Source organism: Panulirus ornatus, chromosome 2, assembly GCF_036320965.1.
Source record: "Panulirus ornatus isolate Po-2019 chromosome 2, ASM3632096v1, whole genome shotgun sequence".
In the NCBI taxonomy this organism is placed as follows: domain Eukaryota; kingdom Metazoa; phylum Arthropoda; class Malacostraca; order Decapoda; family Palinuridae; genus Panulirus; species Panulirus ornatus.
In genome coordinates, this window is record NC_092225.1 from 72,927,253 (window position 1) to 72,954,989 (window position 27,737).

Consider the following 27,737-nt stretch of genomic DNA (forward strand, 5'->3'; position numbering starts at 1 on the left):
AAACCCGCCCACGTTGCCACTGGCCTTCACCACCAACGCCCACACCCCATCGTCGTCGCTGGCACACGCCCTTCTAGTCATCAGGTGAGTCTTATCAGCACTAATTAAAGTCTTGACGAACTAATTTTACCATCATAGTAGACAAACCTAGATTGCCAACTCACCAGGTACGCAAACTTTACAGAATAACTAAAAAAGTTGGACGGTATTAGAGGTGTGGTAACCAAAAGAAGAAATCACCGAACTAACTTAATAATCATAAGTAAGTGTATATTCTAGTAATGTCATTCACATTATATATGCTTACCTTACGAGACAGAGCAAAGGAGTTCACAAAGCTAGGAAGACACACTGTGCTTCATTCTGTAGGTAAATTGTTAACCAGGTGAGAAAGTTTATCAACTATTCCAAATGACTGAGTACACAGTGGTGAAAAAGATGTGCTTTTTTTTATTAGTTAATAGGACAAAATGTTATCATCCTTGTGAGAAAGCTCATCTTTCATTCCCATTAACTAGATAATAGTATAGAGTGGTGAGGAATGATATATAAGTTACTAATCAAATGTGAGAAAGTTCATTAACCATTCCAACTCTTTGTATAAGATTGTAGACCAGTAAGGAAAGATATGTATATCTGCAAATCAATCAGTCGAATTGTTATTAGGAAAGGAATACAAAGTAATTCAAAAAGCAACAGACCACTGGGTCCTTGCGAGGCCGTTTGTGGTAGTGGAAGGGATCAGAGACTCATAGATTAATGTGGTAAATGATGACATACAGAAAATTCAAAGAAACAACCTGTTATTGTGACTATTGAGGTGCAGTAAGTCGTGGACTTGCGACACTTACCAAGTCTATTCTTAAACGTATCTATAGTACCGTTTTTAACCACTCTAGCATATCGTTCCATATCTTAACATTCCTGCTAAAGAAAAAGTACTTCACCTCGTTCGAAGTAAAACTTTTGCCAACGAGTTTGTATCCATTACTGGAAGTAAAATCAAACGAATCAAGTAACGTGAGAGATCAAGATTTTCAAAGCCTTTGATCATTTTGATTACTTTTATCGGATCACATTTTACATTTCTATTTTCTAAGTTGAACAGATTCAAGTCGTTTAATCTACTTTCGTAGATGTGGACGAACTAACGAATTGTAAAGAGTGTGGATTTTTTCCCTGGACTGAAATTCGAAGTTCTTACCTATGAATCCAAGAATTTTGTTCGCTCTTTTCACTGCTTCTGTGCATTGTATAATTTGTCTTAGGTCACCGAAGATGATTACATCTAAGTCATTTTCCTCATTTATTTTTCATAGTTCAACAGAATTTATGCTGTAACTTGCTTTTTCATTTCTTCTACCATGTAAAACTTTGCGTTAATGAATTACAAAATTCATTTGCCAACTATGATCCTAGTCCACCACTTTGTCTAAGTCAGTCTGAAGCTGTAAACGCTCAAGTTCATTTGTAGATGTATTTCCCAGCTTTGGAGAAATTTCATCAAATGTTCCAGCTCTCTGTATAAGATTGTAGACTAGTCAGGAAAGATATGTAAGTTTAGTTAATCTGACAAATAAGCTGTGAACCAAGTGAGTTGATCAGGTCAGTCATTATAAGAATATTGTATGAAGAGATTACTCAAATTCGTTTTAAAAACAATGATCCAACTAGATTCAGATTTTGCTGTAGTCTCTAAACTTCATATGTTTGTGGGAATTTGATATCAGGCATATTGAATTCCAGCTTCCGTGAAGTATTACACTATACCTATCCTGCATTATAGCATTAACACATTAATCGTCTTTACTTTACAGAAGCCTCGTGCTAGACGCCGTATTTTGTGAAATCTTAAGTGTTTGATCAAAGGACCCGTTTTCTGGGATCATGAGGCTGTTTAATATAAATCTTTTAAACATATCAGCTTGTTCACCAAATATATGAATTTAAATCGAAGAATAATTCTTTATATGATAGTGCAACCTTCTAAAGATTATGATAAAAATCAAGCTTACTTAAGTGGTTTTAAGGAAGTGCCACAGTTTTGTTCCTAAGTAGAATAAGCCGTTCGTATCATGTTACGATAATATTCACAAAACAAAATTGACACCTTTTTGAGCCCCAGCTGACCCCTTAACACGGAAGAGGATATCATCGTAACTTGACCCTTTTATGTTGTAGTCTCTTCTAGTGACGCATCTTTCTCCATTGTTGCTATCTCTTCCAGTGTCATTTCTGTATCAATTGTTGCTGTCTTTTTCACCGTCTTTTTCCAGTGGTGCTTTCATCTTAATTGTTGCCGTCTTTTCCTATGTCGGGTCTACCTCCATTATTGCTGTCTCCTCTAGTGTTGCTTTCATCTTCATTGTTGCTGTATCTTCCAGGGTCGCTTCTATCTTCTTTGCTGCTGTCTCTTCCAGTGTTGCTTCTATCTTAACTTTTGTTGTCTTTTCCAAGATTGTTTACCCTTAGCAGTACTAAAGAAATCGTTACGAAACTGGTGTAGTCGTCCTTATATTTTCTATCAGAGTAACCCACATGAATAAGGAGAAAATCAAGAGAATTACTTCTCAGTCGAAGGGAATCCACGTTGAGTCTAAAGAAACTCATGCGGTGGGTCTCCGGGATATCCAGAAACTCACATCGAAATAGGGAGAACCTGGCTTCCCTTTACATGAATTAATTCAGGATTTAACCCGAGCTGACGTGAGGCTCTAATTTGACTGAATCCATATATTTTATGTAATAGACAAAAGTTCTCAAGAGCAGCAACTCACACCCATTATATTGTTTCTCTATGTAGGATGCACCCGCCCGGCAGCAAGACCAGCCAGCAACAGCAGATGCAGCAGCAGCAAATGCCTCCTCCTGTCCCGCCCTTTTCCCGCCCACGGCCCTCCTATCCACCCCAAAATGTAAGTTTTATCTACTCTTAGTACCACCCAGCTTCAGGGTCATACGCCCTCAATACCACCCACTCTCAGTGCAGACAACCCTTACGGTCATACACTCAGTACCATTCAGTCTCAGTGCAACCCACTCTCATTACCACCCGTCCTTGGGGCTATGCACCCTCGGTGCCTTCCACTCTAAACCATTCACCTTCAATTTCACCAGTCCTCAGTTCCACCTACCCTCAGGAACATACATATTCAGCACACCTACTTTCAGCACAAACTTCCTTTGATGGTCGTATAGACAGTGAATGTGTGTTTGATCTTAGAAAGATAGTGAACACATGAGAGAAGCGTTGAGTACCTTGACTGGTAACTTGACGATGACGACCCTTACAGTGATAAGCCTAAAGCCCAGATACTCAATTAACCAACCATCTACAATGCTAAATACCCTCATTATCATCCACCATCAGTACCACACACCTTAGTCCCACCCATCCTCAATGCCACCCACCCTCAATGCCACACACACCCAGAAACATCAACCCTCAGCGCCACACACCCTCGGGACCGTCTGCCCTCAATTCCACACACCTTTAGAACCATCCACCCTCAATGCCACCCACCCTTAGTGTCACATACAATTAGCTACATCCACCCTTGGTTTGACATACCTTCAGAAACATTCACCCTCTGTGCCACACACCCTCAGTGTCACACTCCCTCAGCAACATCCACTCTCAGTGTTACACACCTTTAGGACCATCCACCCTCTGTGCAACACATCCTCAGAACCATCTGCCGTCAATACCACATAACTTCAGAACCATCTGCCGTCAGGACTACACAACTTCAGAACCATCTGCCTTTAATACCACACAACTGCAGAACAATTCACCCTCATTGCTTTACACCTCCAGAATCATCCATCCTCAATGCAACATACCTTCGGAACCATCCTCCTTCAGTATCGCACACCCTCAGAATCATCCACCATCTGAACCATCAACTTTCAATAATGCATTTCTTCAGAACCATTCACCTGCACCACTTACCCTCAGTACCACATTCACTTAGCGTAATACAGCTTAAAAGCCATATTACTCAAAACCATATCCCCACAATGCTACAGAATCTCAGTATCACTAACACTCATTACCATTCACCCTCAGTGCTAAACACCCACAGTACCACACATACCTCACTGCCATCATATATATATATATATATATATATATATATATATATATATATATATATATATATATATATATATATATATATATATATATATATATATATATATATTATCCCTAGGGATAGGGGAGAAAGAATACTTCCCACGTATTCCCTGCGTGTCGTAGAAGGCGACTAAAAGGGAAGGGAGCGGGGGGGCTGGAAATCCTCCCCTCTCATTTTTTTTTTAATTTTCCAAAAGAAGGAACAGAGAAGGGGGCCAGGTGAGGATATTCCCTCAAAGGCCCAGTCCTCTGTTCTTAACGCTACCTCGCTAATGCGGGAAATAGCGAATAGTATTTCCACACATCTCTCTTACCCTGTCATTACTTACTCGATCAAACCACCTCACACCACACATTGTCCTGAAACATCTCATTTCCAGCACATCCATCCTCATGCGCACAACTCTATCCATAGCCCACGCCTCGCAACCATACAACTTTGTTGGAACCACTATTCCTTCAAACATAGCCATTTTTGCTTTCGGAGATAATGTTCTCGACTTCCACACATTCTTCAAGGCTCCCAGGATTTTCGCACCCTGCCCCACCCTATGATTCACTTCCGCTTCCATGGTTCCATCTGCTGCCAGATCCACTCCCAGATATCTAAAACACCTTAGATATATACATATATATTCATTCATTTATTTATTTTGCTTTGTCGCTGTCTCCCGCGTTTGCGAGGTAGCGCAAGGAAACAGACGAAAGAAATGGCCCAACCCACCCCCATACACAATGTATATACATACACGTCCACACACGCAAATATACATACCTATACATCTCAATGTACACATATATATATACACACAGACACATACATATATACCCATGCACACAATTCACACTGTCATTCCCATCGCCACCTCGCCACACATGGAATACCATCCCCCTCCCCCCTCATGTGTGCGAGGTAGCACGAGGAAAAGACAACAAAGGTCCCATTCGTTCGCACTCAGTCTCTAGCTGTCATGCAATAATGCCCGAAACCACAGCTCCCTTTCCACATCAAGGCCCCACACAACTTTCCATGGTTTACCCAAGACGCTTCACATGCCCTGATTCAATCCACTGACAGCACGTCAACCCCGGTATACCACATCGATCCAATTCGCTCTTTTCCTTGCCCTCCGTTCACCCTCCTGCATGTTCAGGCCCCGATCACACAAAATCTTTTTCACTCCATCTTTCCACTTCCAATTTGGTCTCCCACTTCTCCTCGTTCCCTCCACCTCCGACACATATATCCTCTTGGCCAATCTTTCCTCACTCATTCTCTCCATGTGCCCAAACCATTTCAAAACACCCTCTTCTGCTCTCTCAACCACGCTCTTTTTATTTCCACACATCTCTCTTACCCTTACATTACTTACTCGATCAAACCACCTCACACCACACATTGTCCTCAAACATCTCATTTCCAGCACATCCACCCTCCTGCGCACAACTCTCTCCATAGCCCACGCCTCGCAACCATACAACATTGTTGGAACCACTATTCCTTCAAACATACCCATTTTAGCTTTCCGAGATAATGTTCTCGACTTCCACACATTCTTCAAGGCTCCCAGGATTTTCGCCCCCTCCACTCCTATATATATATATATATATATATATATATATATATATATATATATATATATATATATATATATATATATATATATATATATATATATATATATATATATATATACGTTTCATATTGTTATGAAATATCACTCAGGAACAGCTATTATGACAACACGCTAAAACATATGCTCCTGACTTCCACATTCACTTATGAAGCCCGACACACTCCCTTTTACTCTCTCGTCTACAGATACTAGAATACATTACCAAAAGCATAGGGAAGCACCCTCACTCAATCTACATACATATTCGTGACTCTAAGCTCAGGCGCTCACACCAATACACTATTTCCAGGAGCATGATTATGAAGATGGACGCGTCATTCAGCGGTACTACGCCCGCGATATGGCTATGCGAGCGTGTTTTGACATGATGCGACGTCGCTACAGCGAAACACCAGCTGATCCGGCCCAGAACTATGCTCCCCACAGTGAGTGAAAGCAATTATGTCGTACAAGGGAAGGGGGGAGTGTTACGCCTCCTGTGAACACAAGATGATGATGATTAGAATATAGAGACGGGAGGGGAGTGGTAGAAATGAAGGGGAAGTCTGTAGCATCCTCTACTCAGCGTCATTACCTTTAGTTGTGAGAACGTCCATGACAGTTTCTTATTCTCGTCCATGATGTATATCACTGAATGAGGTACAGTAGTGTTGAGAGCATATTATCCAGGACGGCAGGGAGAAGTAGGGGACTAATTCCAAAGCCCCTCCTGACGCTTCACTTCCCGACAGTCTCTTCTGCTCGAGGAAATATTGACGTGAATTGGTTAACTATATATTCTTCTATAGAGATTCCAGTGTTTGTGACTGTTGAATTTATACTCTTCCATTGAAAGATTCCGGTGTTTATGACCACATTTTTACATTCTTTTATGGAAGGAACCTGATGTTTAGGATTTAGATTCATACTCTTCTATAAAAAGATTCAAGTGTTTAGGACTGTTAGATCTATACTCATTTATAGAAAGACTCCGATGTTTAGGAGTATATCAAGAATCTTTTTTTTTTTCATGTTCACTGGTTAAATGTTTACGTGTAACTTATTATTTCAACAAGAAACATAACACACTTTATAACATTCTTGATACTAATAGATATCAGGCTAAAAGAGCAGAAATCTTTTCTGTATGATTTCTGGGATCGATTCGTTCTGTTCTCAGAATGGTTGTTCAGCCAGACGGTGCATGGTCCAAGTAGGAGTAGCTATTGTTACGATCGAAACATGGGCCTCCAGAAGTGGTTTCCCAGTATGCTAGTTAACTCCTGGGTTCACTGTGACAAAGCAATTTACATCCATGAAGGGAAATGTACGTATGATGTGGTAAACAAATATATGAAATATTTTAGATCCAACAAGACAAACACATGTGACCGCTTGAATATTTGATGCCTACCAACTATTACACAGTTACTTACTCACATGAATGTATAATTGCATCTTCTCTATTGATAGGGATTTACATATATATATATATATATATATATATATATATATATATATATATATATATGTATATATATATATATATATATAGTTCTTTCTTTCAAACTATTCGCCATTTCCCGCGTTAGCGAGGTAACGTTAAGAACAGAGGACTGAGCCTTTTTTGGAATATCCTCACCTGGCCCCCTCTGTTCCTTCTTTTGGAAAATTAAAAAAAAAACGAAAGGGGAGGATTTCCAGCCCCCGCTCCCTCCCCTTTTAGTCGCCTTCTACGACACGCAGGGAATACGTGGGAAGTATTCTTAATGCCCTATCCCCAGGGATAATATAAATATATATATATATATATATATATATATATATATATATATATATATATATATATATATATATATATATATATATATATATATATATATATATACATACAAATGGATTTGTATGTAGCATTTATGGATCTGGAGAAGGCATATGATAGAGTTGATAGAGATGCTCTGTGGAAGGTATTAAGAATATATGGTGTGGGAGGAAAGTTGTTAGAAGCAGTGAAAAGTTTTTATCGAGGATGTAAGGCATGTGTACGTGTAGGAAGAGAGGAAAGTGATTGGTTCTCAGTGAATGTAGGTTTGCGGCAGGGGTGTGTGATGTCTCCATGGTTGTTTAATTTGTTTATGGATGGGGTTGTTAGGGAGGTAAATGCAAGAGTTTTGGAAAGAGGGGCAAGTATGAAGTCTGTTGGGGATGACAGAGCTTGGGAAGTGAGTCAGTTGTTGTTCGCTGATGATACAGCGCTGGTGGCTGATTCATGTGAGAAACTGCAGAAGCTGGTGACTGAGTTTGGTAAAGTGTGTGGAAGAAGAAAGTTAAGAGTAAATGTGAATAAGAGCAAGGTTATTAGGTACAGTAGGGTTGAGGGTCAAGTCAATTGGGAGGTGAGTTTGAATGGAGAAAAACTGGAGGAAGTGAAGTGTTTTAGATATCTGGGAGTGGATCTGGCAGCGGATGGAACCATGGAAGCGGAAGTGGATCATAGGGTGGGGGAGGGGGCGAAAATTCTGGGGGCCTTGAAGAATGTGTGGAAGTCGAGAACATTATCTCGGAAAGCAAAAATGGGTATGTTTGAAGGAATAGTGGTTCCAACAATGTTGTATGGTTGCGAGGCGTGGGCTATGGATAGAGTTGTGCGCAGGAGGATGGATGTGCTGGAAATGAGATGTTTGAGGACAATGTGTGGTGTGAGGTGGTTTGATCGAGTGAGTAACGTAAGGGTAAGAGAGATGTGTGGAAATAAAAAGAGCGTGGTTGAGAGAGCAGAAGAGGGTGTTTTGAAGTGGTTTGGGCACATGGAGAGAATGAGTGAGGAAAGATTGACCAAGAGGATATATGTGTCGGAGGTGGAGGGAACGAGGAGAAGAGGGAGACCAAATTGGAGGTGGAAAGATGGAGTGAAAAAGATTTTGTGTGATCGGGGCCTGAACATGCAGGAGGGTGAAAGGAGGGCAAGGAATAGAGTGAATTGGAGCGATGTGGTATACCGGGGTTGACGTGCTGTCAGTGGATTGAATCAAGGCATGTGAAGCGTCTGGGGTAAACCATGGAAAGCTGTGTAGGTATGTATATTTGTGTGTGTGGACGTATATATATACATGTGTATGGGGGGGGGTTGGGCCATTTCTTTCGTCTGTTTCCTTGCGCTACCTCGCAAACGCGGGAGACAGCGACAAAGTATAAAAAAAAAAATATATATATATATATATATATATATATATATATATATATATATATATATATATATATATATATATATATATATATATCAACTAACAACCAGCCAGCGATAAACCAGTTACCTCATGTTTCGTGTCTTAACTGCCATAGCCATTATGAATCACTAGTGAGTCAACTGATTGGACGTATCTAAAATATGATCCAGTTCTAGGATGTTAGTTATATTCGACATTTAACTGGTAACATGCTGTAAAATTCGTTAGCTTTATGATTCTATAGTCTCACCTCGGCAGCACATTTATATTTTGCACATCACCTGGAGGTTCCAAATACGACCTCTACGTCATAGTGGAGCTGCTTGGCGGGCAATTCAAAGTTGAATCCCTCATTCATACAACTATTTAATGATTGTCTAAGAAGCAGGAGGAGTGTAGAAATAAACTAATGTTGTTTAGACATTCATAAAACTTACTTTATTACAGAACTGAAAATATTGTAATAAACTCTTGGAAAAGCGTAAGAACTATTAGACACATTGGCATTAAGCCATGACTTTTTCTGTGATTATTAAAGTGCTGACAGCAATCATCAGCCCTTATGTTGATATCTGCATGCCTTTTGATAGACATTTAAAAACTAACATTGTAAAGTGTAAATCCTATTGTTCTTGTACCTCCCATTGATCTAGTGCCACCCATTGTTCTAGTGTCACCCAGTGCTTTAATACCACCTTATGATCTGCTGCTATTGATTTCGTGCTGTACACTGCCCTTGTACTTCCCACTGATCTACTGCTACCTATCATTCTAATACCACCCATCGATCTAGTACCAACCGCTATTCTAGCACCGCCCACTGATCAACCGCTGTTTTAGTACCACCCACTGATCAACCACTATTCTAGTATCATCCACTGATCAACCATTGTTCTAGTACCACCCACTGATCAACCACTGTTCTAGTATCACCCACTGATCAACCGCTCTTATAGTACCACCCGCTGATCAACGACTGTTCTAGTATCGCCCACTGATCAACCACTGTTCTAGTATCACCCACTGATCAACCGCTGTTCTAATATCACCCACTGATCAACCGCTGTTATATTACCACCCACTGATCAACCGCTGTTCTAGTATCACCCACTGATCAACCGCTGTTCTAGTATCACCCACTGATCAACCACTGTTCTAGTATCACCCACTGATCAGCCACTGTTCTAGTATCACCCACTGATCAACCAATCCTCTAGTATCACCCACTGATCAACTACTGTTCTAGTATCACCCATTGACCAACCACTGTTCTAGTATCACCCACTGATCAACCGCTGTTCTAGTATCACCCACTAATCAACCGCTGTTCTAGTATCACTCACTGATAAACCGCTGTTCTAATACCACCCACTGATCAACCGCTATTCTAGTATCACCCACTGATCAACCGCTGTTCTAGTACCACCCACTGATCAACCGCTGTTGTAGTATCATCCACTGATCAACCAATATTCTAGTATCTCCCACTGATCAACCACTGTTCTAGTACCACCCACTGATCAACCGCTGTTCTAGTATCACCCACTGATCAACCGCTATTCTAGTATCGCCCACTGATCAACCGCTGTTCTAGTACCACCCACTGATCAACCGCTGTTCTAGTATCACTCACTGATCAACCGCTATTCTAGTATCACCCACTGATCAACCGCTGTTTTAGTACCACCCACTGATCAACCGCTATTCTAGTATTACCCACTGATCAACCGCTGTTCTAGTACCACCCACTGATCAACCACTGTTCTAGTATCGCCCACTGATCAACCACTGTTCTAGTATTACCCACTGATCAACCACTGTTCTAGTATCACCCACTGATCAACCATTCCTTTAGTATCACCCACTGATCAACCGCTGTTCTAGTGCCACCCACTGATCAACAGCTGTTCTAGTATCACCCATTGATCAACCGCTGATGTAGTATCACCCACTGATCAACCACACTCTAGTATCACCCACTGATTAACCACTCCTCTAGTATCACCCACTGATCAACCACTGTTCTAGTATCACCCACTGATTAACCACTGTTCTAGTACCACCCACTGATCAACCGCTGTTCTAGTACCACCCACTGATCAACCGCTGTTCTAGTATCACCCACTGATCAACCGCTGTTCTAGTATCACCCACTGATCAACCGCTGTTCTAGTATCACCCACTGATCAACCGCTGTTCTAGTATCACCCACTGATCAACCGCTGTTCTAGTATCACCCGCTGATCAACCGCTATTCTAGTATTACCCACTGATCAACCGCTGTTCTAGTACCACCCACTGATCAACCACTGTTCTAGTATCGCCCACTGATCAACCACTGTTCTAGTATTACCCACTGATCAACCACTGTTCTAGTATCACCCACTGATCAACCATTCCTCTAGTATCACCCACTGATCAACCGCTGTTCTAGTGCCACCCACTGATCAACAGCTGTTCTAGTATCACCCATTGATCAACCGCTGATGTAGTATCACCCACTGATCAACCACACTCTAGTATCACCCACTGATTAACCACTCCTCTAGTATCACCCACTGATCAATTACTGTTCTAGTATCACCCACTGATTAACCACTGTTCTAGTACCACCCACTGATCAACCGCTGTTCTAGTACCACCCACTGATCAACCGCTGTTCTAGTATCACCCACTGATCAACCGCTGTTCTAGTATCACCCACTGATCAACCGCTGTTCTAGTATCACCCACTGATCAACCGCTGTTCTAGTATCACCCACTGATTAACCAATATTCTAGTATCTCCCACTGATTAGCCACTCCTCTAGTATCACCCGCTGATCAACCGCTGTTCTAGTATCACCCACTGATCAACCGCTGTTCTAGTACCACTCACTGATCAACTGCTGTTCTAGTATCACTCACTGATCAACCGCTGTTCTTGTATCACCCACTGATCAACCACTGTTCTAGTACCACCCACTGATCTAGTACTAACAACTGCTCTAGTACTATCCATTGCCCTTCTACTACCCATTGATCTAGAGCCACACGTTGCTCTAATATCACCCACTGATCTAGTACTACCCACTGTTTTAGTACATCCATAGATCTAGTACCAGCAATTTTTCTAGTACCACACATTGCTTCCGTACAATCCATAGATCTAGTACCATCCGTTGTTCTAGCTCCACCCACCGCTAGTTGTAACAATATCCTAGTTTGATGTGTTAGTAAATCAACACCCACCCTCTTGATGAGTATTCTCATCTACTGAATGAAAGAGGAATCCAACCTGGTAAATCAAAGTTTGCTCTTACTGAATGAGAGAGGAATCCCATCACGTAAATTAGGGTTTGCTCCTACTGAATGAGAGAGGAATCCCCCCTGGTAAATGAGGGTTTGCTCCTACTGAATGAGAGAGGAATCCCCCCTGGTAAATGAGGGTTTGCTCCTACTGAATGAGAGAGGAATCCCCCCTGGTAAATGAGGGTTTGCTCCTACTGAATGAGAGAGGAATCCCCCCTGGTAAATGAGGGTTTGCTCCTACTGAATGAGAGAGGAATCCCCCCTGGTAAATGAGGGTTTGCTCCTACTGAATGAGAGAGGAATCCCCCCTGGTAAATGAGGGTTTGCTCCTATTGAATGAGAGAGGAATCCCATCACGTAAATGAGGGTTTGCTCCTACTGAATGAGAGAGGAATCCCCCCTGGTAAATGAGGGTTTGCTCCTACTGAATGAGAGAGGAATCCCACCACGTAAATGAGGGTTTGCTTCTACTGAATGAGAGAGGAATCCCACCACGTAAATGAGGGTTTGCTTCTACTGAATGAGTGGCCATACTTCTTAGAGCGCGTCTTCTTAATTTAATGAATTAGAACATCTACTTTATGACAGTCTCCTCCTACTGGATGACTGTGCTCAACTGCTGGCCCATATTCTTCCACAGCTCACCAGTCTGGCGTGCCTGCTGACATCCTCCGTGTAGAGTACGTTGACTTTCGGCCTGCAGAGAACGCCAAGGACCACCGCACTTTCCAATATGACCTTGTGCATGACCACGACAGACCCACACCAGTCTTCCGGAGGGGCCACTCCTTCCACCTGTCGCTGGTGGGTACTAAGGTTTTATAAGACGCTGAGACTCATGGTTTCTGGAACTGGTACTGCTAGGGGCTCAGACTCAGTGCTGCTAGGACGCATTACGTTTGGTTTAAAGTCTATGGGACTGCTGGAGACTGAGGCTCATGGCCCTTGGAAGGGTTAGGAGCTGGGACCCACGTCACTGCAATTATTAGGGGCAGTATTCTAGTGCTGATGATAATCGTGGGGGATGAGTTTTAGGACTAATGGCGCTGCTTGACACTATTTGTTATGATTAATGGAACTGCTAAGGGTTATCAGAATAGCAGACACTCTTCTGGATACTAAGCATCAAAAGGCTATATCGCTCTCATGATTAATGTGAATACCATGATAGGGTTTAACTGAAATAACAGATGATTATTGAGGAAGGCTAGGGGTGTTAAAGATGGCGAGACTCCTTGAACCGTGTAACCGAATATAGTCATTCGTTTGTTCATCTGAGCTATTTTCTTTTGCACCTCTTAGTTTGAAACAGAGAATACTTGTCTTTACTCTGACATCTTTTACTCACTTTTACTTAGTTTCATATATTTTTCTTTATATCCTTACCGTCCGCCATTAATACCACCCTTGAGTATCATTCTTTTATAATTTTTCTTCATTACCTTACTTCATTGCCTTTTGCTGTGACTGAATTATTTCTTCTTCTGTGGTCTTACCTTCCTTAACTTTCAATCTTTTCTGCCAAGCCACGTCTTGTCTTTGCTGCTAGTCAGTTTTATTCCCTTCTTTCCTTATATATGTTATGCTGCCCTTGTACGTGTTACATTGTTTTTATATCTGCTACTGTTTTCATATGTGTCACTGTTCTTATACGTGTTATTTTGTTCTAATATGTTTTACTCTATCCTTATACGTATTACGGTGCCTTACATCCGTTACTCTTTTCTTGTAAGCGTTGGTATGTCCTGATGTATTTTACTCTGTCCTCACACGTGTTACACTATCCTTACACTTGTACCTCTGCTTTTATACGTGTTATTATCTCATAATGTGTATGTCTTTCTCTATCCTTATACCTATTACTCTGTTCTTATACGTTTTACTCTGCCCTTATACCTGTTACTCAGCTCTTATACGTATTTTTCTGTGCTTGCATGTATGTGTTACTCTGATTGCCTCTCTGATTCTACCTTATTCTTTTCTTTCCCCTTAGCTTACCTTGTTCATTTCTTTCCTCTTGCTTTACTTTGATCTTTTCTTTTTCCTTACTCTTTTCTTTATCCCTTTGCTTTATCTTGTTCTTTTCTTTCCCCCGACTCTTCCCCGTTCTTCTCTTTCCTCTTACTCCACCTTCTCTTCTTTCCCTCGACTCTTCTCCGTTCTTTGCTTTCCCTTTACTTTCCTTTCTTCTTTTCTTTCCCCTGACTCTGCCCTGTTCATTTCACATCCCTGATTCTGTCTTGATATTTTACCTTTCGCTGACTCTCCTCTTTTACCGTCAGGTGACGCGGGAGAGGGAGTTTGACTGCACACGGGACCAACTCTACCTGAACTTCTACTTCGGGCCCAATCCGTCAGTGCCTAAAAGGACGCGAGTAGTGCTGCCTGTCACCATCCAAAAGGAATTCACTCGCGCCCCACAGAAGTGGGACGTCCGCATCCAGGCGCAGGAGGCCAACACCCTTACGCTGCAGGTGCTTCGGGGAGGCTAGGAGCAAATGCAAGGGACGCAGGAACATAGTGGGTTATGGCAGGTGCTGGAGGAAGAAGGGGTAGGAGGGAGGAGGCCTTGAGTATGGCAGGTGCTGGGGGGAGAACAAGGGGTGGGAGGGAGGATACCCTTAGTTATGACAGGTGCTGGAGGGAGAACTGAGTTATGGCAGTTGTTAGAAACTATGGTGTAGAAAAAAAGTGTTAGAGGCCAGTGAGGATAAACGCGTACATAACTAGACTAAGATATGATCATAAGTACTAGGGCCTTTAAGAGGCGAGGCTGAAGATTGAAAGAGATTTGGCTATGGTTAGGAAATCATAGTCCTGACGAACTGATAAAAGGAAAAGAATTCTTCTAGCGAGGGACACTTTGGTCTTTGATCGAAGGCACAAAGGAGTAAGAAAAGGGTCGTTATCCATCAGTTTTAAAGTTTAGGCAAGAGACAACAATGATAAAGGTGTAGGGAGAATGAGAAAGAGTTACTAGAGATGTCAAAAGGAGCCATGATTTGCATTTGGGATTGGTTAAGGGGAGCAGAGAGGATATGCCTCTTTAGTCGAAGCTAAACATGCAGTTACCAGGTCATCGGTTGCTAACCATTCATGTCAACCTGGGGTCTGCGTTGGTTAACATCAGGTGGGTTCCTGTCTCTACCCGTATTAATCATAAACATTTCGACCCATCTCATTTTGTTCCTCTGATTGTTAGAGATATGCGTCTGAAGATTTTATGGCACGCTGACATATCACGTGCACCTATGTGTACAATTACATAGACAATTTCGCCCGTATGACTGGTGATTCCCGTAAGTGTCTGTAAGTACCGTGCTGACAGCAAGGGAAATCTGTGTCTATTTCCTTTTTGCGTATAATTGATCTAATAGGTCTCTCTTGTTAACTGCAGTGTACGGATGAGGGTGTGTTGGGTCAACGGTCCTTGTTCTCTTCTAATTCCTGCTCACATAAGTTGTTCCATATAAAGATATGGTTGTCTAAGTAAATGTATCAGTGGTTGAAGTAAGCTAATGTTAGTGTGGTTAGCCGTAGGTGATGCATGAAGACTATAATCTCAGTAGTTAGCTACAGGTAAGTGATGAAAAACGTAAAGTACTAGAGAGAAACCGGCAGCCTAACGTAAGGAGTATCATGATAAGCATGTAGCTGCTGGAATCAGAGTCCAAGCTTCTTACAGTCAATGCCCACGCCGGGGAATGTGGTAAACTTCTCACAATCTGCGCCAAACGCCGGGAAATGCAGTAAACTTACAATCAGCGCCAACGGCGGAAAGTACAGTAAACTTACAATCAGCGCCAACGCCGGGAAATACTTTAAACTTCTTAAAATCTCAAGGGAATGCGGTAACTTTGCTCTCCCATATACTCATTAATAACTGCCTGATATATTTGATGAATCTTGTTTACTCAGTAGGATCTCTGCTACTTAGTTATTTTGGTGAGAAGAGGTGAAGCAATCAGCTTCAGGGTTGTTCTCTCACCTCCACCGCCTCTCCTCCCTCCCCCTCTCCAAATATAAAGTTGCATCTATCATCCAAAATCAGAGATGAGTATTCAGCTTTAAGTTTTATTTGTTTTTAATGGATGCTTGGGGTATCATTGTGGTATACAGCCTTAATACAGATAAAACCACATCCATATTCCTATAATCATTGCTCTTCAGCATATAAATGATAAGAATACTGCAGAAATGCAGAAGTACGACCAAAAGGAACAAATCTGTAGAGTAAATCCTTAAAAAGATAGAAATCAGAGTTTGTTAACAAAGAACAGCTACAAAGACAATCTATTTTAAAGGAATCGATTCACAGAATCTAAATATAATAATACGAACACAAACAAAAACATTAAGAAGATCATGATTAATGAAACACTAATGAAAGTTGGCAACGACACGGACGTTCACCAGCCCTGACGAGCCCTAAATTGCCCTTATTCTATTAGGCCACCTCTCTTGCCCTGACATGACCCCGTGTCATTCCTGCAGGTGCACATCCCGGCGACGTGCCCCGTGGGAGTGTGGCGGTGTGTGGTGGAGACGGCCACCAAGAACTTCCCGAAGAACAGGACCCAGTACCGCTCCCCTGAGGATATCTTTGTCATCTTCAACCCGTTCTCTAGAGGTCGGAATCAAAATTTATGTTTCAGCAATATAGAGCTAATCTACCATATCAGCAAAGTAGTTCTCATTAGCCATGTTAAGAATGTGACACTAAGCAACCATGCTAGGAATGTAATGCTAGTCAGCCATGTTAGGAATGTAGAGTTAGTCAGCCATGTTAGGAATGTGGTACTAATCAGCCATGTTCAGAATGTAGCGCTGATTAACCATGTTCAAAATGTAGTGCTAAGCAATTATATTGAATATGTAGTGCTAATCAACCATGCTCAGAATGTAGTGCTTATCAACCATGTTCAGAATGTATCGCTAATCAACCATGTTCAGAATGTAGCGCTAATCAACCATGTTCAGAATGTAGCGCTAATCAACCATGTTCAGAATGTAGCGCTAATCAACCATGTTCAGAATGTACTGCTATGCAACCATGACAGGAATGTAGTAGTAATCAAACACTTCAGGAAAGTAGCATTAATCAACCAGATCAGGAATATAGTATTAATCTACCATGTCAGGAATACAGTATCAGTCGACCAAAAGAGGAGAATGGCATTAATCAAATGCGTCAGTAATGTAGTATTAATCAACCAAATCTGGAATGTAGTACCAATAAACCGTCAGGAATGTAGTATTAGTCAACCAAATCAGGAATATAGTATTGATTAACCAAGTCAGGATTGTAGTGCTAATCAGTCATGTATCTTGATATAGTTTTGTATGCTTGAAAAAAATTGTTTCAGTGGTTCTGAAGGGTATCTAAAGCCATACACGTAATTACTCTTGGTTAACATCAGGTAATATACTTCCTCATCTCCTCAGTCATTTCTTTTCTTTCTTTTCTTCCCTCTTCTTCCTTCCTTAACCACATCCCTCCACCTCACCCACCAACGCCAAACCTCCCCTGTTTCATGATTCCAAATTCTTCTTGTTCGCTCGACATCCCCCCTACCCCAAGCCCATAGCTCCAGTTTACTATTACTAACTCGAATTCTTGTCTCTACTTACTAATTCCAACTGCTCTGCTTACTAACCCTTTTTCTTTCTTTTACTCATTAACCCCAAATCCCCCTCACCAGCCATCCCTAACCTTTTCCTACACCCTAAACTCCAGCGCTTCCCCTTATTCACTGACCCGATCCTCACCTAGTAACACCAAGTCCGACTCTCGTCCTCACCTACTAAGCTCACGTCACAACTCTTGGCTCCCAGAGGACGCGGTGTACATGGAGAACGAGGCTCAGCGAGCTGAGTACGTGACCACCGAGAGCGGAAAGGTGTACACGGGCGGTTCACGTTATAGCCACGGCCGCCCATGGGTTTACGGCCAATTTGACGACTGCGTCCTGCCTGTCGCCTGCCTCCTACTAGAGATGTCTCGCCTCCCTCACACTGAGAGGGGCAACCCCGTCAAGGTGGCAAGGGCAATCAGCTCCATGGTTAGTCAACAACATGGGAAATGTTATGTTCCATGTTCTTAAAAGAGAACAATTTTGGCGACCATATCTCCGTTCTATTATAAGCTAAAAATGAATTCTGTTCTCAAGCACTAATAGTTCAACATTCTCATTAAATAGAAAAAAAAGAAGTAAAAGTAGAGATCAGGGTTCTCCCCAACTATCTTTCTCAAGCGCAGGAAACTCTTTCATTGCAGCTCATAGTATAGCCAAAGCGAGAAAGAACCACTGATGTATGTCTACCAAAGCAGCAATAACACGACCTTTAATCCCTTGGTCTTCCACACACCAGATTCAGGCATCCGAGCGAGGCGACGATGGAATCTTACTGCCACATTATGAGGACGAGTACCAAGGAGGGCAGAATCCTCACCTCTGGACGGGATCAGTGAATATCATCCAAGAATTCCTCTGGCAGGGCGTGTCGCCTGTTAAGTATGGCCACTGCTGGGTCATGGCCGCACTTATGACCTCAAGTGAGTCATACAGAGATGGAGAAGTGAAGTTTGAAAGAAAGGTGTCCTGGGGTTAGGGTGTAACTGGGGAAGACCTAGGGTCACTGCAGATCCAGTCGCAATGCCATGACTTAGATAAGAATAGGGATAAAGGTAAGAGGGAAAGTTCTGGATATATGCCAAGGGAAAAATGCATTTAGAATAGGAAATTACAGTCAGAAGAAAGGGAAAGAAATCCTAATATATCCTCTGATGATGATATTTCATACTTGTTTCTAATACAGATGCTTTATTAACTAGTGAATAAAAGCAAGCAATTTGATTCAAAGACTGACTTTGGAGTTAAAGCTTACAGGTAATCACATGCACTTGATATTCAAAACAATGTTTCAGTGCCGTAGTTCGACTTTCCAAATAGGTCAATAAAATGAGTTTAGTCTAGCTTAGTAACTTAGCAGGTTGCCAGCCACTCACTTATGCTCGTCATTAATCTCGCTTTTATCTCCAGTGTGCCGTGCTCTGGGTATGCCCGCTCGCCCAACCACCGCTCTCACCTCTGCCCACGAAACACAAGAGACACTCACAGTCGATCGCTACGTGGACCGCTTTGGTGATCTGGTAAGGTTTTGATTACTTAGGAAAGCAAGTAGAAGGGCGTGATGCCTAGGAGTAAGCAGTGGGAAGATACCCTGACATAGGTATTCGGGAGTTACAGTAACTTTGAAGAGCCAGTGGGAAGGAAGCGTGACCTAGAACAGGCCCTGAAAAAGGATATCAAACGTAAAGATCTAATAACGGGGTATGTAGCCAGAAAGTAGTTAGTGATAATTCTTGTACCTAATATGAAAGGAACACTGGATCCTCGTGAATGGGTCCATGGTTCTCATAGAGAGATGATTGGGATAAGAGCGCATAGAACAGCTGAAAAGGAAAACACCACTTTTGAACAGTTAATAGATTGTCAATACTGATGATATTATTGCTGAAAGGAGGGCCAAAACAATATCATCATTGTAAAGTAAGCTAGACTCCTATGTAGCTAAGTGGTTAACACCACCTTTAAGTAGGGGTAATATCTTCGTGCATTTCCAGGAGGAAACTGAAGTGAACATTACAGCCAGAAGACTTGGAGAGGTAACAAACTGCACCTTTGTCAGCAAATAAGAAATCCTGGGATGCACAGAGGCTTTCTTCTAAATACTGATTATTCGTCGATTTATAAAGATGGTAGATTATTAGTTGGCATGTAGTAGAACAATAGATGAATAGGAAGATGATTATAATCATAACCATAGATAAGAGGGAAGAGATTGAAAAACACTCCGTAAAAGAGGATAGCACAAATTCTACGGTGCATGGCGGGATAGCCGTACAAAATAGACAGTCTGTATATCAAGTCTTTTGCCTTCATTAATATTATTTCTCGCTTATACAGATCGAGCGGGGGCCCGGGCGTGACCAACCTGATGCTGTGTGGGCCTTCCATACTTGGTGCGACGTGTGGATGGCGCGACCTGACCTGCCTTCTGGTTACTCCGGCTGGCAAACTACTGACCCAGCTCGTGCCTACCGCAACAGTGAGTACCCACTTCTGGGCAGTACTTTCTTCTTTAATTTTTTTTGTTTAGATTTAAAGCAGTATTATCCTAGATATTTGGCAGTTTGTTATTCATGAGCCACAGACATGTTATAGTTCACTATGACCCACAGGTTATTGGCAGAGTTCTCATCTAAAGCGTATCAATATTATGATTAACTAGTGAGCGATAATCCTACTATGATCACTTCTTATAAATCTTGGAAAACCTCTTCATACAATATTTAGATCTTAAAGAGGTTATGCAAACACCAGAACTGTAAGGAACCAATAATAATTTGCCTGTGTGGTCGCTCAAAAAAAAAATCTAGACCTCAGTTTTAGTTTATACTTTGGAGAGTTGAGACAGATCCAAAATTATCATAGACAAACCATTTTTATTTGCATATGTTACAGGCTAATGATAAGAACTTCCTCCAAATTTTGCAGTTTGACGAAACAATTCTTGCACTACAATAACACATAACACATAACAATAACACAGGAATATAACTGCAGTTACCCTGGATTTGTAATTACAAACAATGACGGTCTTCCTCCTGCAGGGCTGTCCACTGGATGCGGCCCATCATCAGTAGAGGCGGTGAAGAAAGGGGACGTCGGGCTCTCTCTGGACACCAGCGCCATGTTTTCTGCCCTCAATTCTTTCGTTAGGTACTACTATGAGGACGACGACTCAGAGTGGGGCTACACACCCTACATGCAACACAGGTAGGTCCGGTCCCATGCAACAACTCCAGTAATGTTGTGTCACACGAGATCTCTGTGATGTGTATTTCCAAGTGTTATCTTTATCAGATTCTGATGCCCAGATTGCCTGCGTTGTGATCCACCTTACCCAGTTGAAGAGATCTATGTGACTTTCACCCCCCTACCCTCCTAACATCCCCATTATAGACTAGTAAGTCCTTAATCACTTCGCCTGCAACTTTTATTACCACTACAAGACTCATAATCATCCACTAGCACTTGCCTACCTGTCGACTCTTTCTTATCTGCCTCATTGCCAGCAGGTTACCTGTGTGTCGTTCAGTGGTAACAAAGGCTGTTGGACGACATGACGACGATGGAGAAGCAGACAGCGAAGATGTCACGAAGACCTTCCGCGACCTAGAGCGCTCTGAGCCCGAGAGATTCACTGTCTTCAACGCATGCAGGGGCATGAGGAAGGATCATGTTTACTACGACTACCAGGTAAGGGGAAAGGAATGCAAGACAGGTGAACAGGGTCACGAACTTGACAGTAAAGTTGAGACACTGGTAAAGAATCTGAATGAGAGACTGCCATTTTGATGGATCTTTATTGTTATTGATAAAAGGCATCTTTAAAAACAGTAATACAACAACCATGCCTGCTCATTTTTCAACCTGATCAGTATATAGCTATTTTTCAAGTTGATGAAACTGAGCCTGTGACTTGTCCTATAATTTCCAAGTTCTCTCCCAGTTACAGATTAACACGGAGTAGTGTGTCTGTGAACTACCTCTGATCCCAGATATCCAACTATGTCTTTGCCTAATGTATTTCGTGCGGTCATGGGTACTCCTCTCTCTCTCTCTCTCTCTCTCTCTCTCTCTCTCTCTCTCTCTCTCTCTCTCTCTCTCTCTCTCTCTCTCTCTCTCTCTCTCTTGATTTTTATAAATCAGGAATTGCGTGCTTCGAGAACTCAGGAATAGCATGCGGCAGTTTCAGCCAGCAATAACAATTCAACCGTTGCTTCCAAGTGACTGCTTAGCCATATAGACTGATAAAGTCCAAGTGTTTGCAAAATAGCCTTTACAAAGTATAAGATACTGTTGCTGTCCGACATATCATGAATCATTATTACAATGTTAGATCATCTATTACCGTTACACCTGCAAAGTATATATAGAGTGTAATTCAGGTAATTATTCATGTGATGAAATATTGGCATAGTGTTAGAGAATGATAGAGAGTAGGCATTCAATGATCGCATGTAGTGAAATGAATATGAATGCACTGAGTATTTCTGGGAAAGGACAACAGGGATGTGTTTGTTACGTTCGTTGAAAACTTGTAATAATTGCCTGAGAGCGCGCTTGTGGGTAATCTGTGTTTGATTCTAACTCAATTTAGATCACACCAATTAAACCAATCTCATAGTTTCTGAATCACATTTCTCTTATTAGTTTCATCATTTTTGAAGAGGCAAACATATTGAACAGCTTATTCCATTAAAGTCAATATTTGGTATTGGTACCTTCTGTCCTACTCTTCTGTAAATGATAATATTTGATGTAGGTTCGCCCTGTTCTGCTCCTCTGTAAATAACATAATATTTGGTGTACGTGCCTCCTTTTCTGCTCCTTCGTGAAGAACATAATACCTGGTGTTTGTGTATCCTGTTCTATTCTATTAACAATATATTTTTTGGTGTAAGCACCCCCTGTCCTAGTCCTCTGTAAATAATACCATAAATCAAAAGGAAGGTATAAAAACATTTATGTTACTTTATATTGTCTGTCTTTTAGCTCTGTAACTTACCTGATCCTATGTTTGGCAAATGGATCATTTGCCAAACATACAGGCCTTACAACCTTATACTGATCAAGTGTAGTGCTATGATGATGGCCGATCCGCGGCTTGTGCATAATGGTGTCAGATTCTTCAAAGAGTGTAACCCATACGATAATGATTTCCTTAGATATGTCAAGTTGCCGCGCTATTTTCCCGATGGTTTAACCATCATCGATAACAGGACCACGTGTTGCTTGCCAAGTCTTCATACTGGATGGCACGACTTTAACTGGAAAAAACAACATTGAGTCTGTTTTTTGTAAATTAGGAATTGCATGCTTCCAGAACTCAGGAATAGCATGCATCAATTTCAGAATTTTAAGTCAGCAATAACAATTCAACCATTGCTTCCAAGTGACTGCTTAGCCATATAAGGCTGATGAATCTATGAATTATGTTAGTACCAACCCTACCGAAACCCATCAGACAATGGGATAAAGATATTCTCTTTTGTCGAATGTATATCTTGGCAAAAGTCATGTACCCATTTTTCGACCAACCTCGAGGAAAGGATGAGCAACTGGGAGAACTGTAGACCAACTGTTCTGGGCCTGACCCAGGACGGGCTTGTGCATGCGTTGTGGTAAGTAACGCTAACCATTACAACTAGGAAGCCTGTTGTGTGTGCAGATGTTTACGTTTCACCCACTAAGATATCATCAGGTCAAAAGATCCATGGCCGTCCATAGTACACCAATACAGTAAATATGGAAACTCCATATAGTGAGTGTCGCAAAATGTACTTCTCAAAACTGGGGGATTCTATAAGAACTACAGTTTGTTTGTTTTTTTTTCCTGGAAGTTGTTCCACATTCATAGGTGTCTCATTCGTCACGGTAAGGAGTATTTTTTTCCAAAATCTGGGTTCATACTTTTTACACTTCTTTCTTAGCCAGTGGAAGCAAAAACGTTCTCTCTTGTTTGCTGTCACCTTTCTATAACTAACCTTTTCCGTCGGCCCTTGGGTTGCTGTCCTGCCTCTGTTTTACATGTATCATATGGGCAACTGCTCTCGTGAGCTGTCTGCATTAGTCCCATCCTGGGACGCGATGTACGCTTTTGAATGTTTCTTACCACAGTTTCTGCGTGGAGATCTGATCTGATTTTAGGATATTACTTTCTTCCTTAGTAAAACAAAGCTGGGGAATATTGTTCTCATCCCTTCTATATGATGGCTATGATTGGGGCATGCTTCTGCCAGTGTTACGTCCACAAGTATAAGCAGAAGCTTAAGAGCTACCCAAGGTCAGAAGATCGTCGGAAAGGTCATACAATAAAAAGAAAACAGTGTCAGAGGCAGGCTAAAATGGCAATTGTAAGAGAGATTCAGATATATCGGAGAGATCAGTAAGAGTTGGATGGATATACTAGGTTGAGAGGAAAGATGCATTCGTGAAAAATGTACGAGAAAGAAGTTGATAATGTCACTAATGTTCCCACATCACTCTCCCTAACATCATCACCCATCTACTAACTCGCATTATGCATCCCTACCATCTTTCCATTCACACTACCATAACCTGTCCACCGACATCGATCCTGCGACTCTTCCATCTTTTTCTTATCATGATCAAACACCTGCAAACTTCTCATCAAACTAACGCACTCATCCTTCCACCTCCAGGAGCAGGGAAGCTACGACGTAGATTTCGAATTGGTGGAGACCAAGCAGGTGACGGCGGGGCAGAGCATGACCGTCACACTGCAGGTACATAACAACAGCTCCGAGACACGTACCGTCCAAGCCAACATCTCCACCAGGTGAGGCTTCCTAATGGATCTCCCTTACATAGATGAAATTATCTTTTGTTTCAATACGAGTGCGTTTTTTCCTTTGTGTTTCTTGTTTTTGATTATGTCTCATTCGTCTTTGTTGCTGCTTTCTTGTTTTCGTCATTCGCTCTAATTGCTATTTCTGTTGTATTTGTCTTTTCTTTTTTCCTGAGTCTCCTACGCAGTTTTCAAATGGATTTTGACATCAACGTTTTTTCTCTTTTCACGTTTCGCTCAGTTTCCACCTAAAATGCCAGCTTCTCCAAAGATAGCACTTCCCGCGTATGCCACCAGCGCCTAAGTGGTCTCATGCTGTGTCTCTTACAGGAGCGCCTTCTACACCGGGGTGTATGGGACTCACCTGAAGAGGGTAACGGGCCAGTTCACCCTGGCGGGTGGACAGAGGGACACTCTCACTCTCAAGCTGGACGCCTCCGAGTACCAGGACCGTCTTGTAGACATGGGCTTCATCAAGATCACCGCTACTGGCTACGTCTCCGAGAACAAGCAGTCATACATCGATGAATTCGACTTTCAGTTTGAGAAACCCAGGATGACCATCGAGGTGATGCTTCAGTGGGTCGTTGATGCATAGTTTTGTTATAAGATGCCTAAAACTAGAGTTTTTTTAGGTGAAAGTGTATCATAAATCTCGAGAAAATGGCCAGATATGATGTAGAATTAGAATAATTTTGTTGGTGTACAACTTAACAATTACGGTGGAGCGAAAGGATAAATTGGTGTTTTATTTGATAAAGTATATGAGAAATGATTTTTTGTAAGAGGTTTAAACTCAAAAAATCTAGTTTGATAAGGTCCTAGATTTAGCCATTTTTTTGTAATCTCCATTTTTAGAAAAGATAAAAATGAATGACTGAAGAGTGATTTGAGATTTCTGAAAGGCTAAAGAAAACCACCAAGGGTATGAGGAATATATGGTGAGCTCTATGACTATTTGATTAGTAGTAAGACGGAAGGTATTGTACCTTGACTAATGCCACTAATGAATATAACCAATTTCATAACAAACTACATACACAGCTTGACACTGACGTAGATGCTTCATAATATTCTATTCTCAGGTTTATGTTGACCTTTGCCCTATCCGTTGTTAAGTTCAAAGTTATTATTGCTATAAACATGCTTCTATACGTATCAGAATCATCAAGCCTCATTGTTCTTATATCGCTAATTTCCTTTTAAGTTCTTATTTCATACTTTAAGCCTCATCTTCTATAAGCACCAACAGCTCTTCCTCTTCCCATCAGGTGGCGGAATGTCAGGCTGGGCAGGAATGCACAGCCACATTCACCTTCAGCAACCCTCTGGACGTAGCGCTCACCGATTGCTTCTTCAGCATGGAGATCAGCGGAAGTTACAGACCAAGGACGGTGCGGGTGAACCGGGAAGTAAGGCCGAAGGAGACGTTTACCTACAGCCAGACATTTGTACCGCGTAAGGCCGGCGATCACCGCCTGGTAGCTTCCTTCGTGTCTCGTCAGCTTCGTGACGTAACGGGTTCACGCAGGCTTACCATCCGCGATTAGACTACCGTTAAAGTCCACGAAGGATACATTCATGAAAAATTAGCTGTAGAACTCATGGGATTTTGTTGGCGAAATCGTAGAATTAGATGAATGCTGCTGGAGAAGGGTAAACTCTCTAGAGAGATCTTGTCGTGAGTATGGTAGATTTTGAGGAATTTTCACGGATTGTAGAATTAGATAATTCTAATGACAAAGGCGCATAATTAAAGTAGTCTCGTTAAAGAAGATGTTAAAGTAATCTTCATCACAGACCCAGTTGGTATGAAGACAATATGATGAAGGACGGTGTTTGGGTCATCATTTACACACCATCATTACGAACACTTGAGGGGGTGGTCGCACAAAGGCAACGTCTGGGAGCATTTGTACCGAGATGGAAGTTGGTCGAGTTTTAAATGAATCCATAAATCCGCATTAATATCATACTTTTTCCAACGTGCACAGGGAAAGCATTTAAAAAAATTAGATGGAATTTTGTGAATGTGATAGACATCATTACATGTTTGTTCAAAGAGTTTAAGAGAAATATGGTAAGATACTATTTCTTCTGTTTTCATGTATATACCATATCGTATAGAATATACGTGGGATTATCATTGTAGAGAAAATTCTTAATAGAATTTCATCCTTGAATGATAACATTATCATAAACATGTATATGGTGAGTAGGCAAACACACGATTAAAGACGACATTATCTTTGAATCGAAGTGTGCGCTAAATGGCAAGAAAAATGAAATCGCCAAGAACAAATGGCCCATGAGAGATATATTCTATTCTTTTTGGTTTTGTTTCTTTTTTTTCGTTGAATAAGAACGAGTTTGAAAGATTTACACATCATCAAATTAAGTACGTCATATAGCAATTTTTACAAAATGTTTTTTCTCTGAAACGTAAAACAAAGCAGGGATGAATCATTACATCAAGTTATTGTTATAACACTGATTTGATTTACGAAAATCACGACGACGACCATACGCAAGTTACTGGACATCGGAAGACAATATTCGTTTTCTTTCAAGCACAGCCTTCCTCCATAGAAAACGGCAACTAGAGCATAAGCTTTGTATGTTAAACTCAGATAATAACAAGTAGATCTTGAAAGCTTGGAGATATGGCTATGGGGACGTTTTCTATGTGCTGTATCTGAAAAAAAGACAAAAAATAACCTGATGCCCTTTGGAAGTGTTTGATTATATTTTTTTTATATATCTAACCTCCCCATGGAGCCCCCATATCTCTGATCACCAATAGCAAAATGTGCCCGTCTTTAGTTTAGACAAATTATGGTTGTGGGTCGCTAGGTTTGCCATATGGTTGTGAAAATTAGAAGAAAATACGACTAATATCAGCCTGAGCGCCTAATTAGTATTCCCTGACCTGTGTTCTTGCTTAATAGTAACGAAAACGAAAGCTAATCGATATCTTGAAACGATGGATTGTGATAGCTGAGCAAATAAACATCTTCTGCAATA

At 41.5% G+C, this 27,737-nt stretch overlaps 1 protein-coding gene across 1 annotated transcript; it reads left to right on the forward strand.

Moving 5' to 3' along the window:
- Nucleotides 1–27,737, forward strand: LOC139757174 (hemocyte protein-glutamine gamma-glutamyltransferase-like). The gene is made up of 15 exons (XM_071677304.1): nt 1–84; nt 2,804–2,915; nt 6,065–6,200; nt 12,913–13,076; nt 14,555–14,746; nt 16,767–16,902; nt 18,108–18,334; nt 18,645–18,828; nt 19,316–19,425; nt 20,243–20,384; nt 20,950–21,115; nt 21,418–21,598; nt 24,568–24,704; nt 25,044–25,281; nt 25,985–27,737. The coding sequence occupies exons 2-15, from the start codon at nt 2,805–2,807 to the stop codon at nt 26,261–26,263; spliced, it is 2,403 nt and encodes an 800-aa protein (XP_071533405.1). The 5' UTR covers nt 1–84; nt 2,804; the 3' UTR covers nt 26,264–27,737.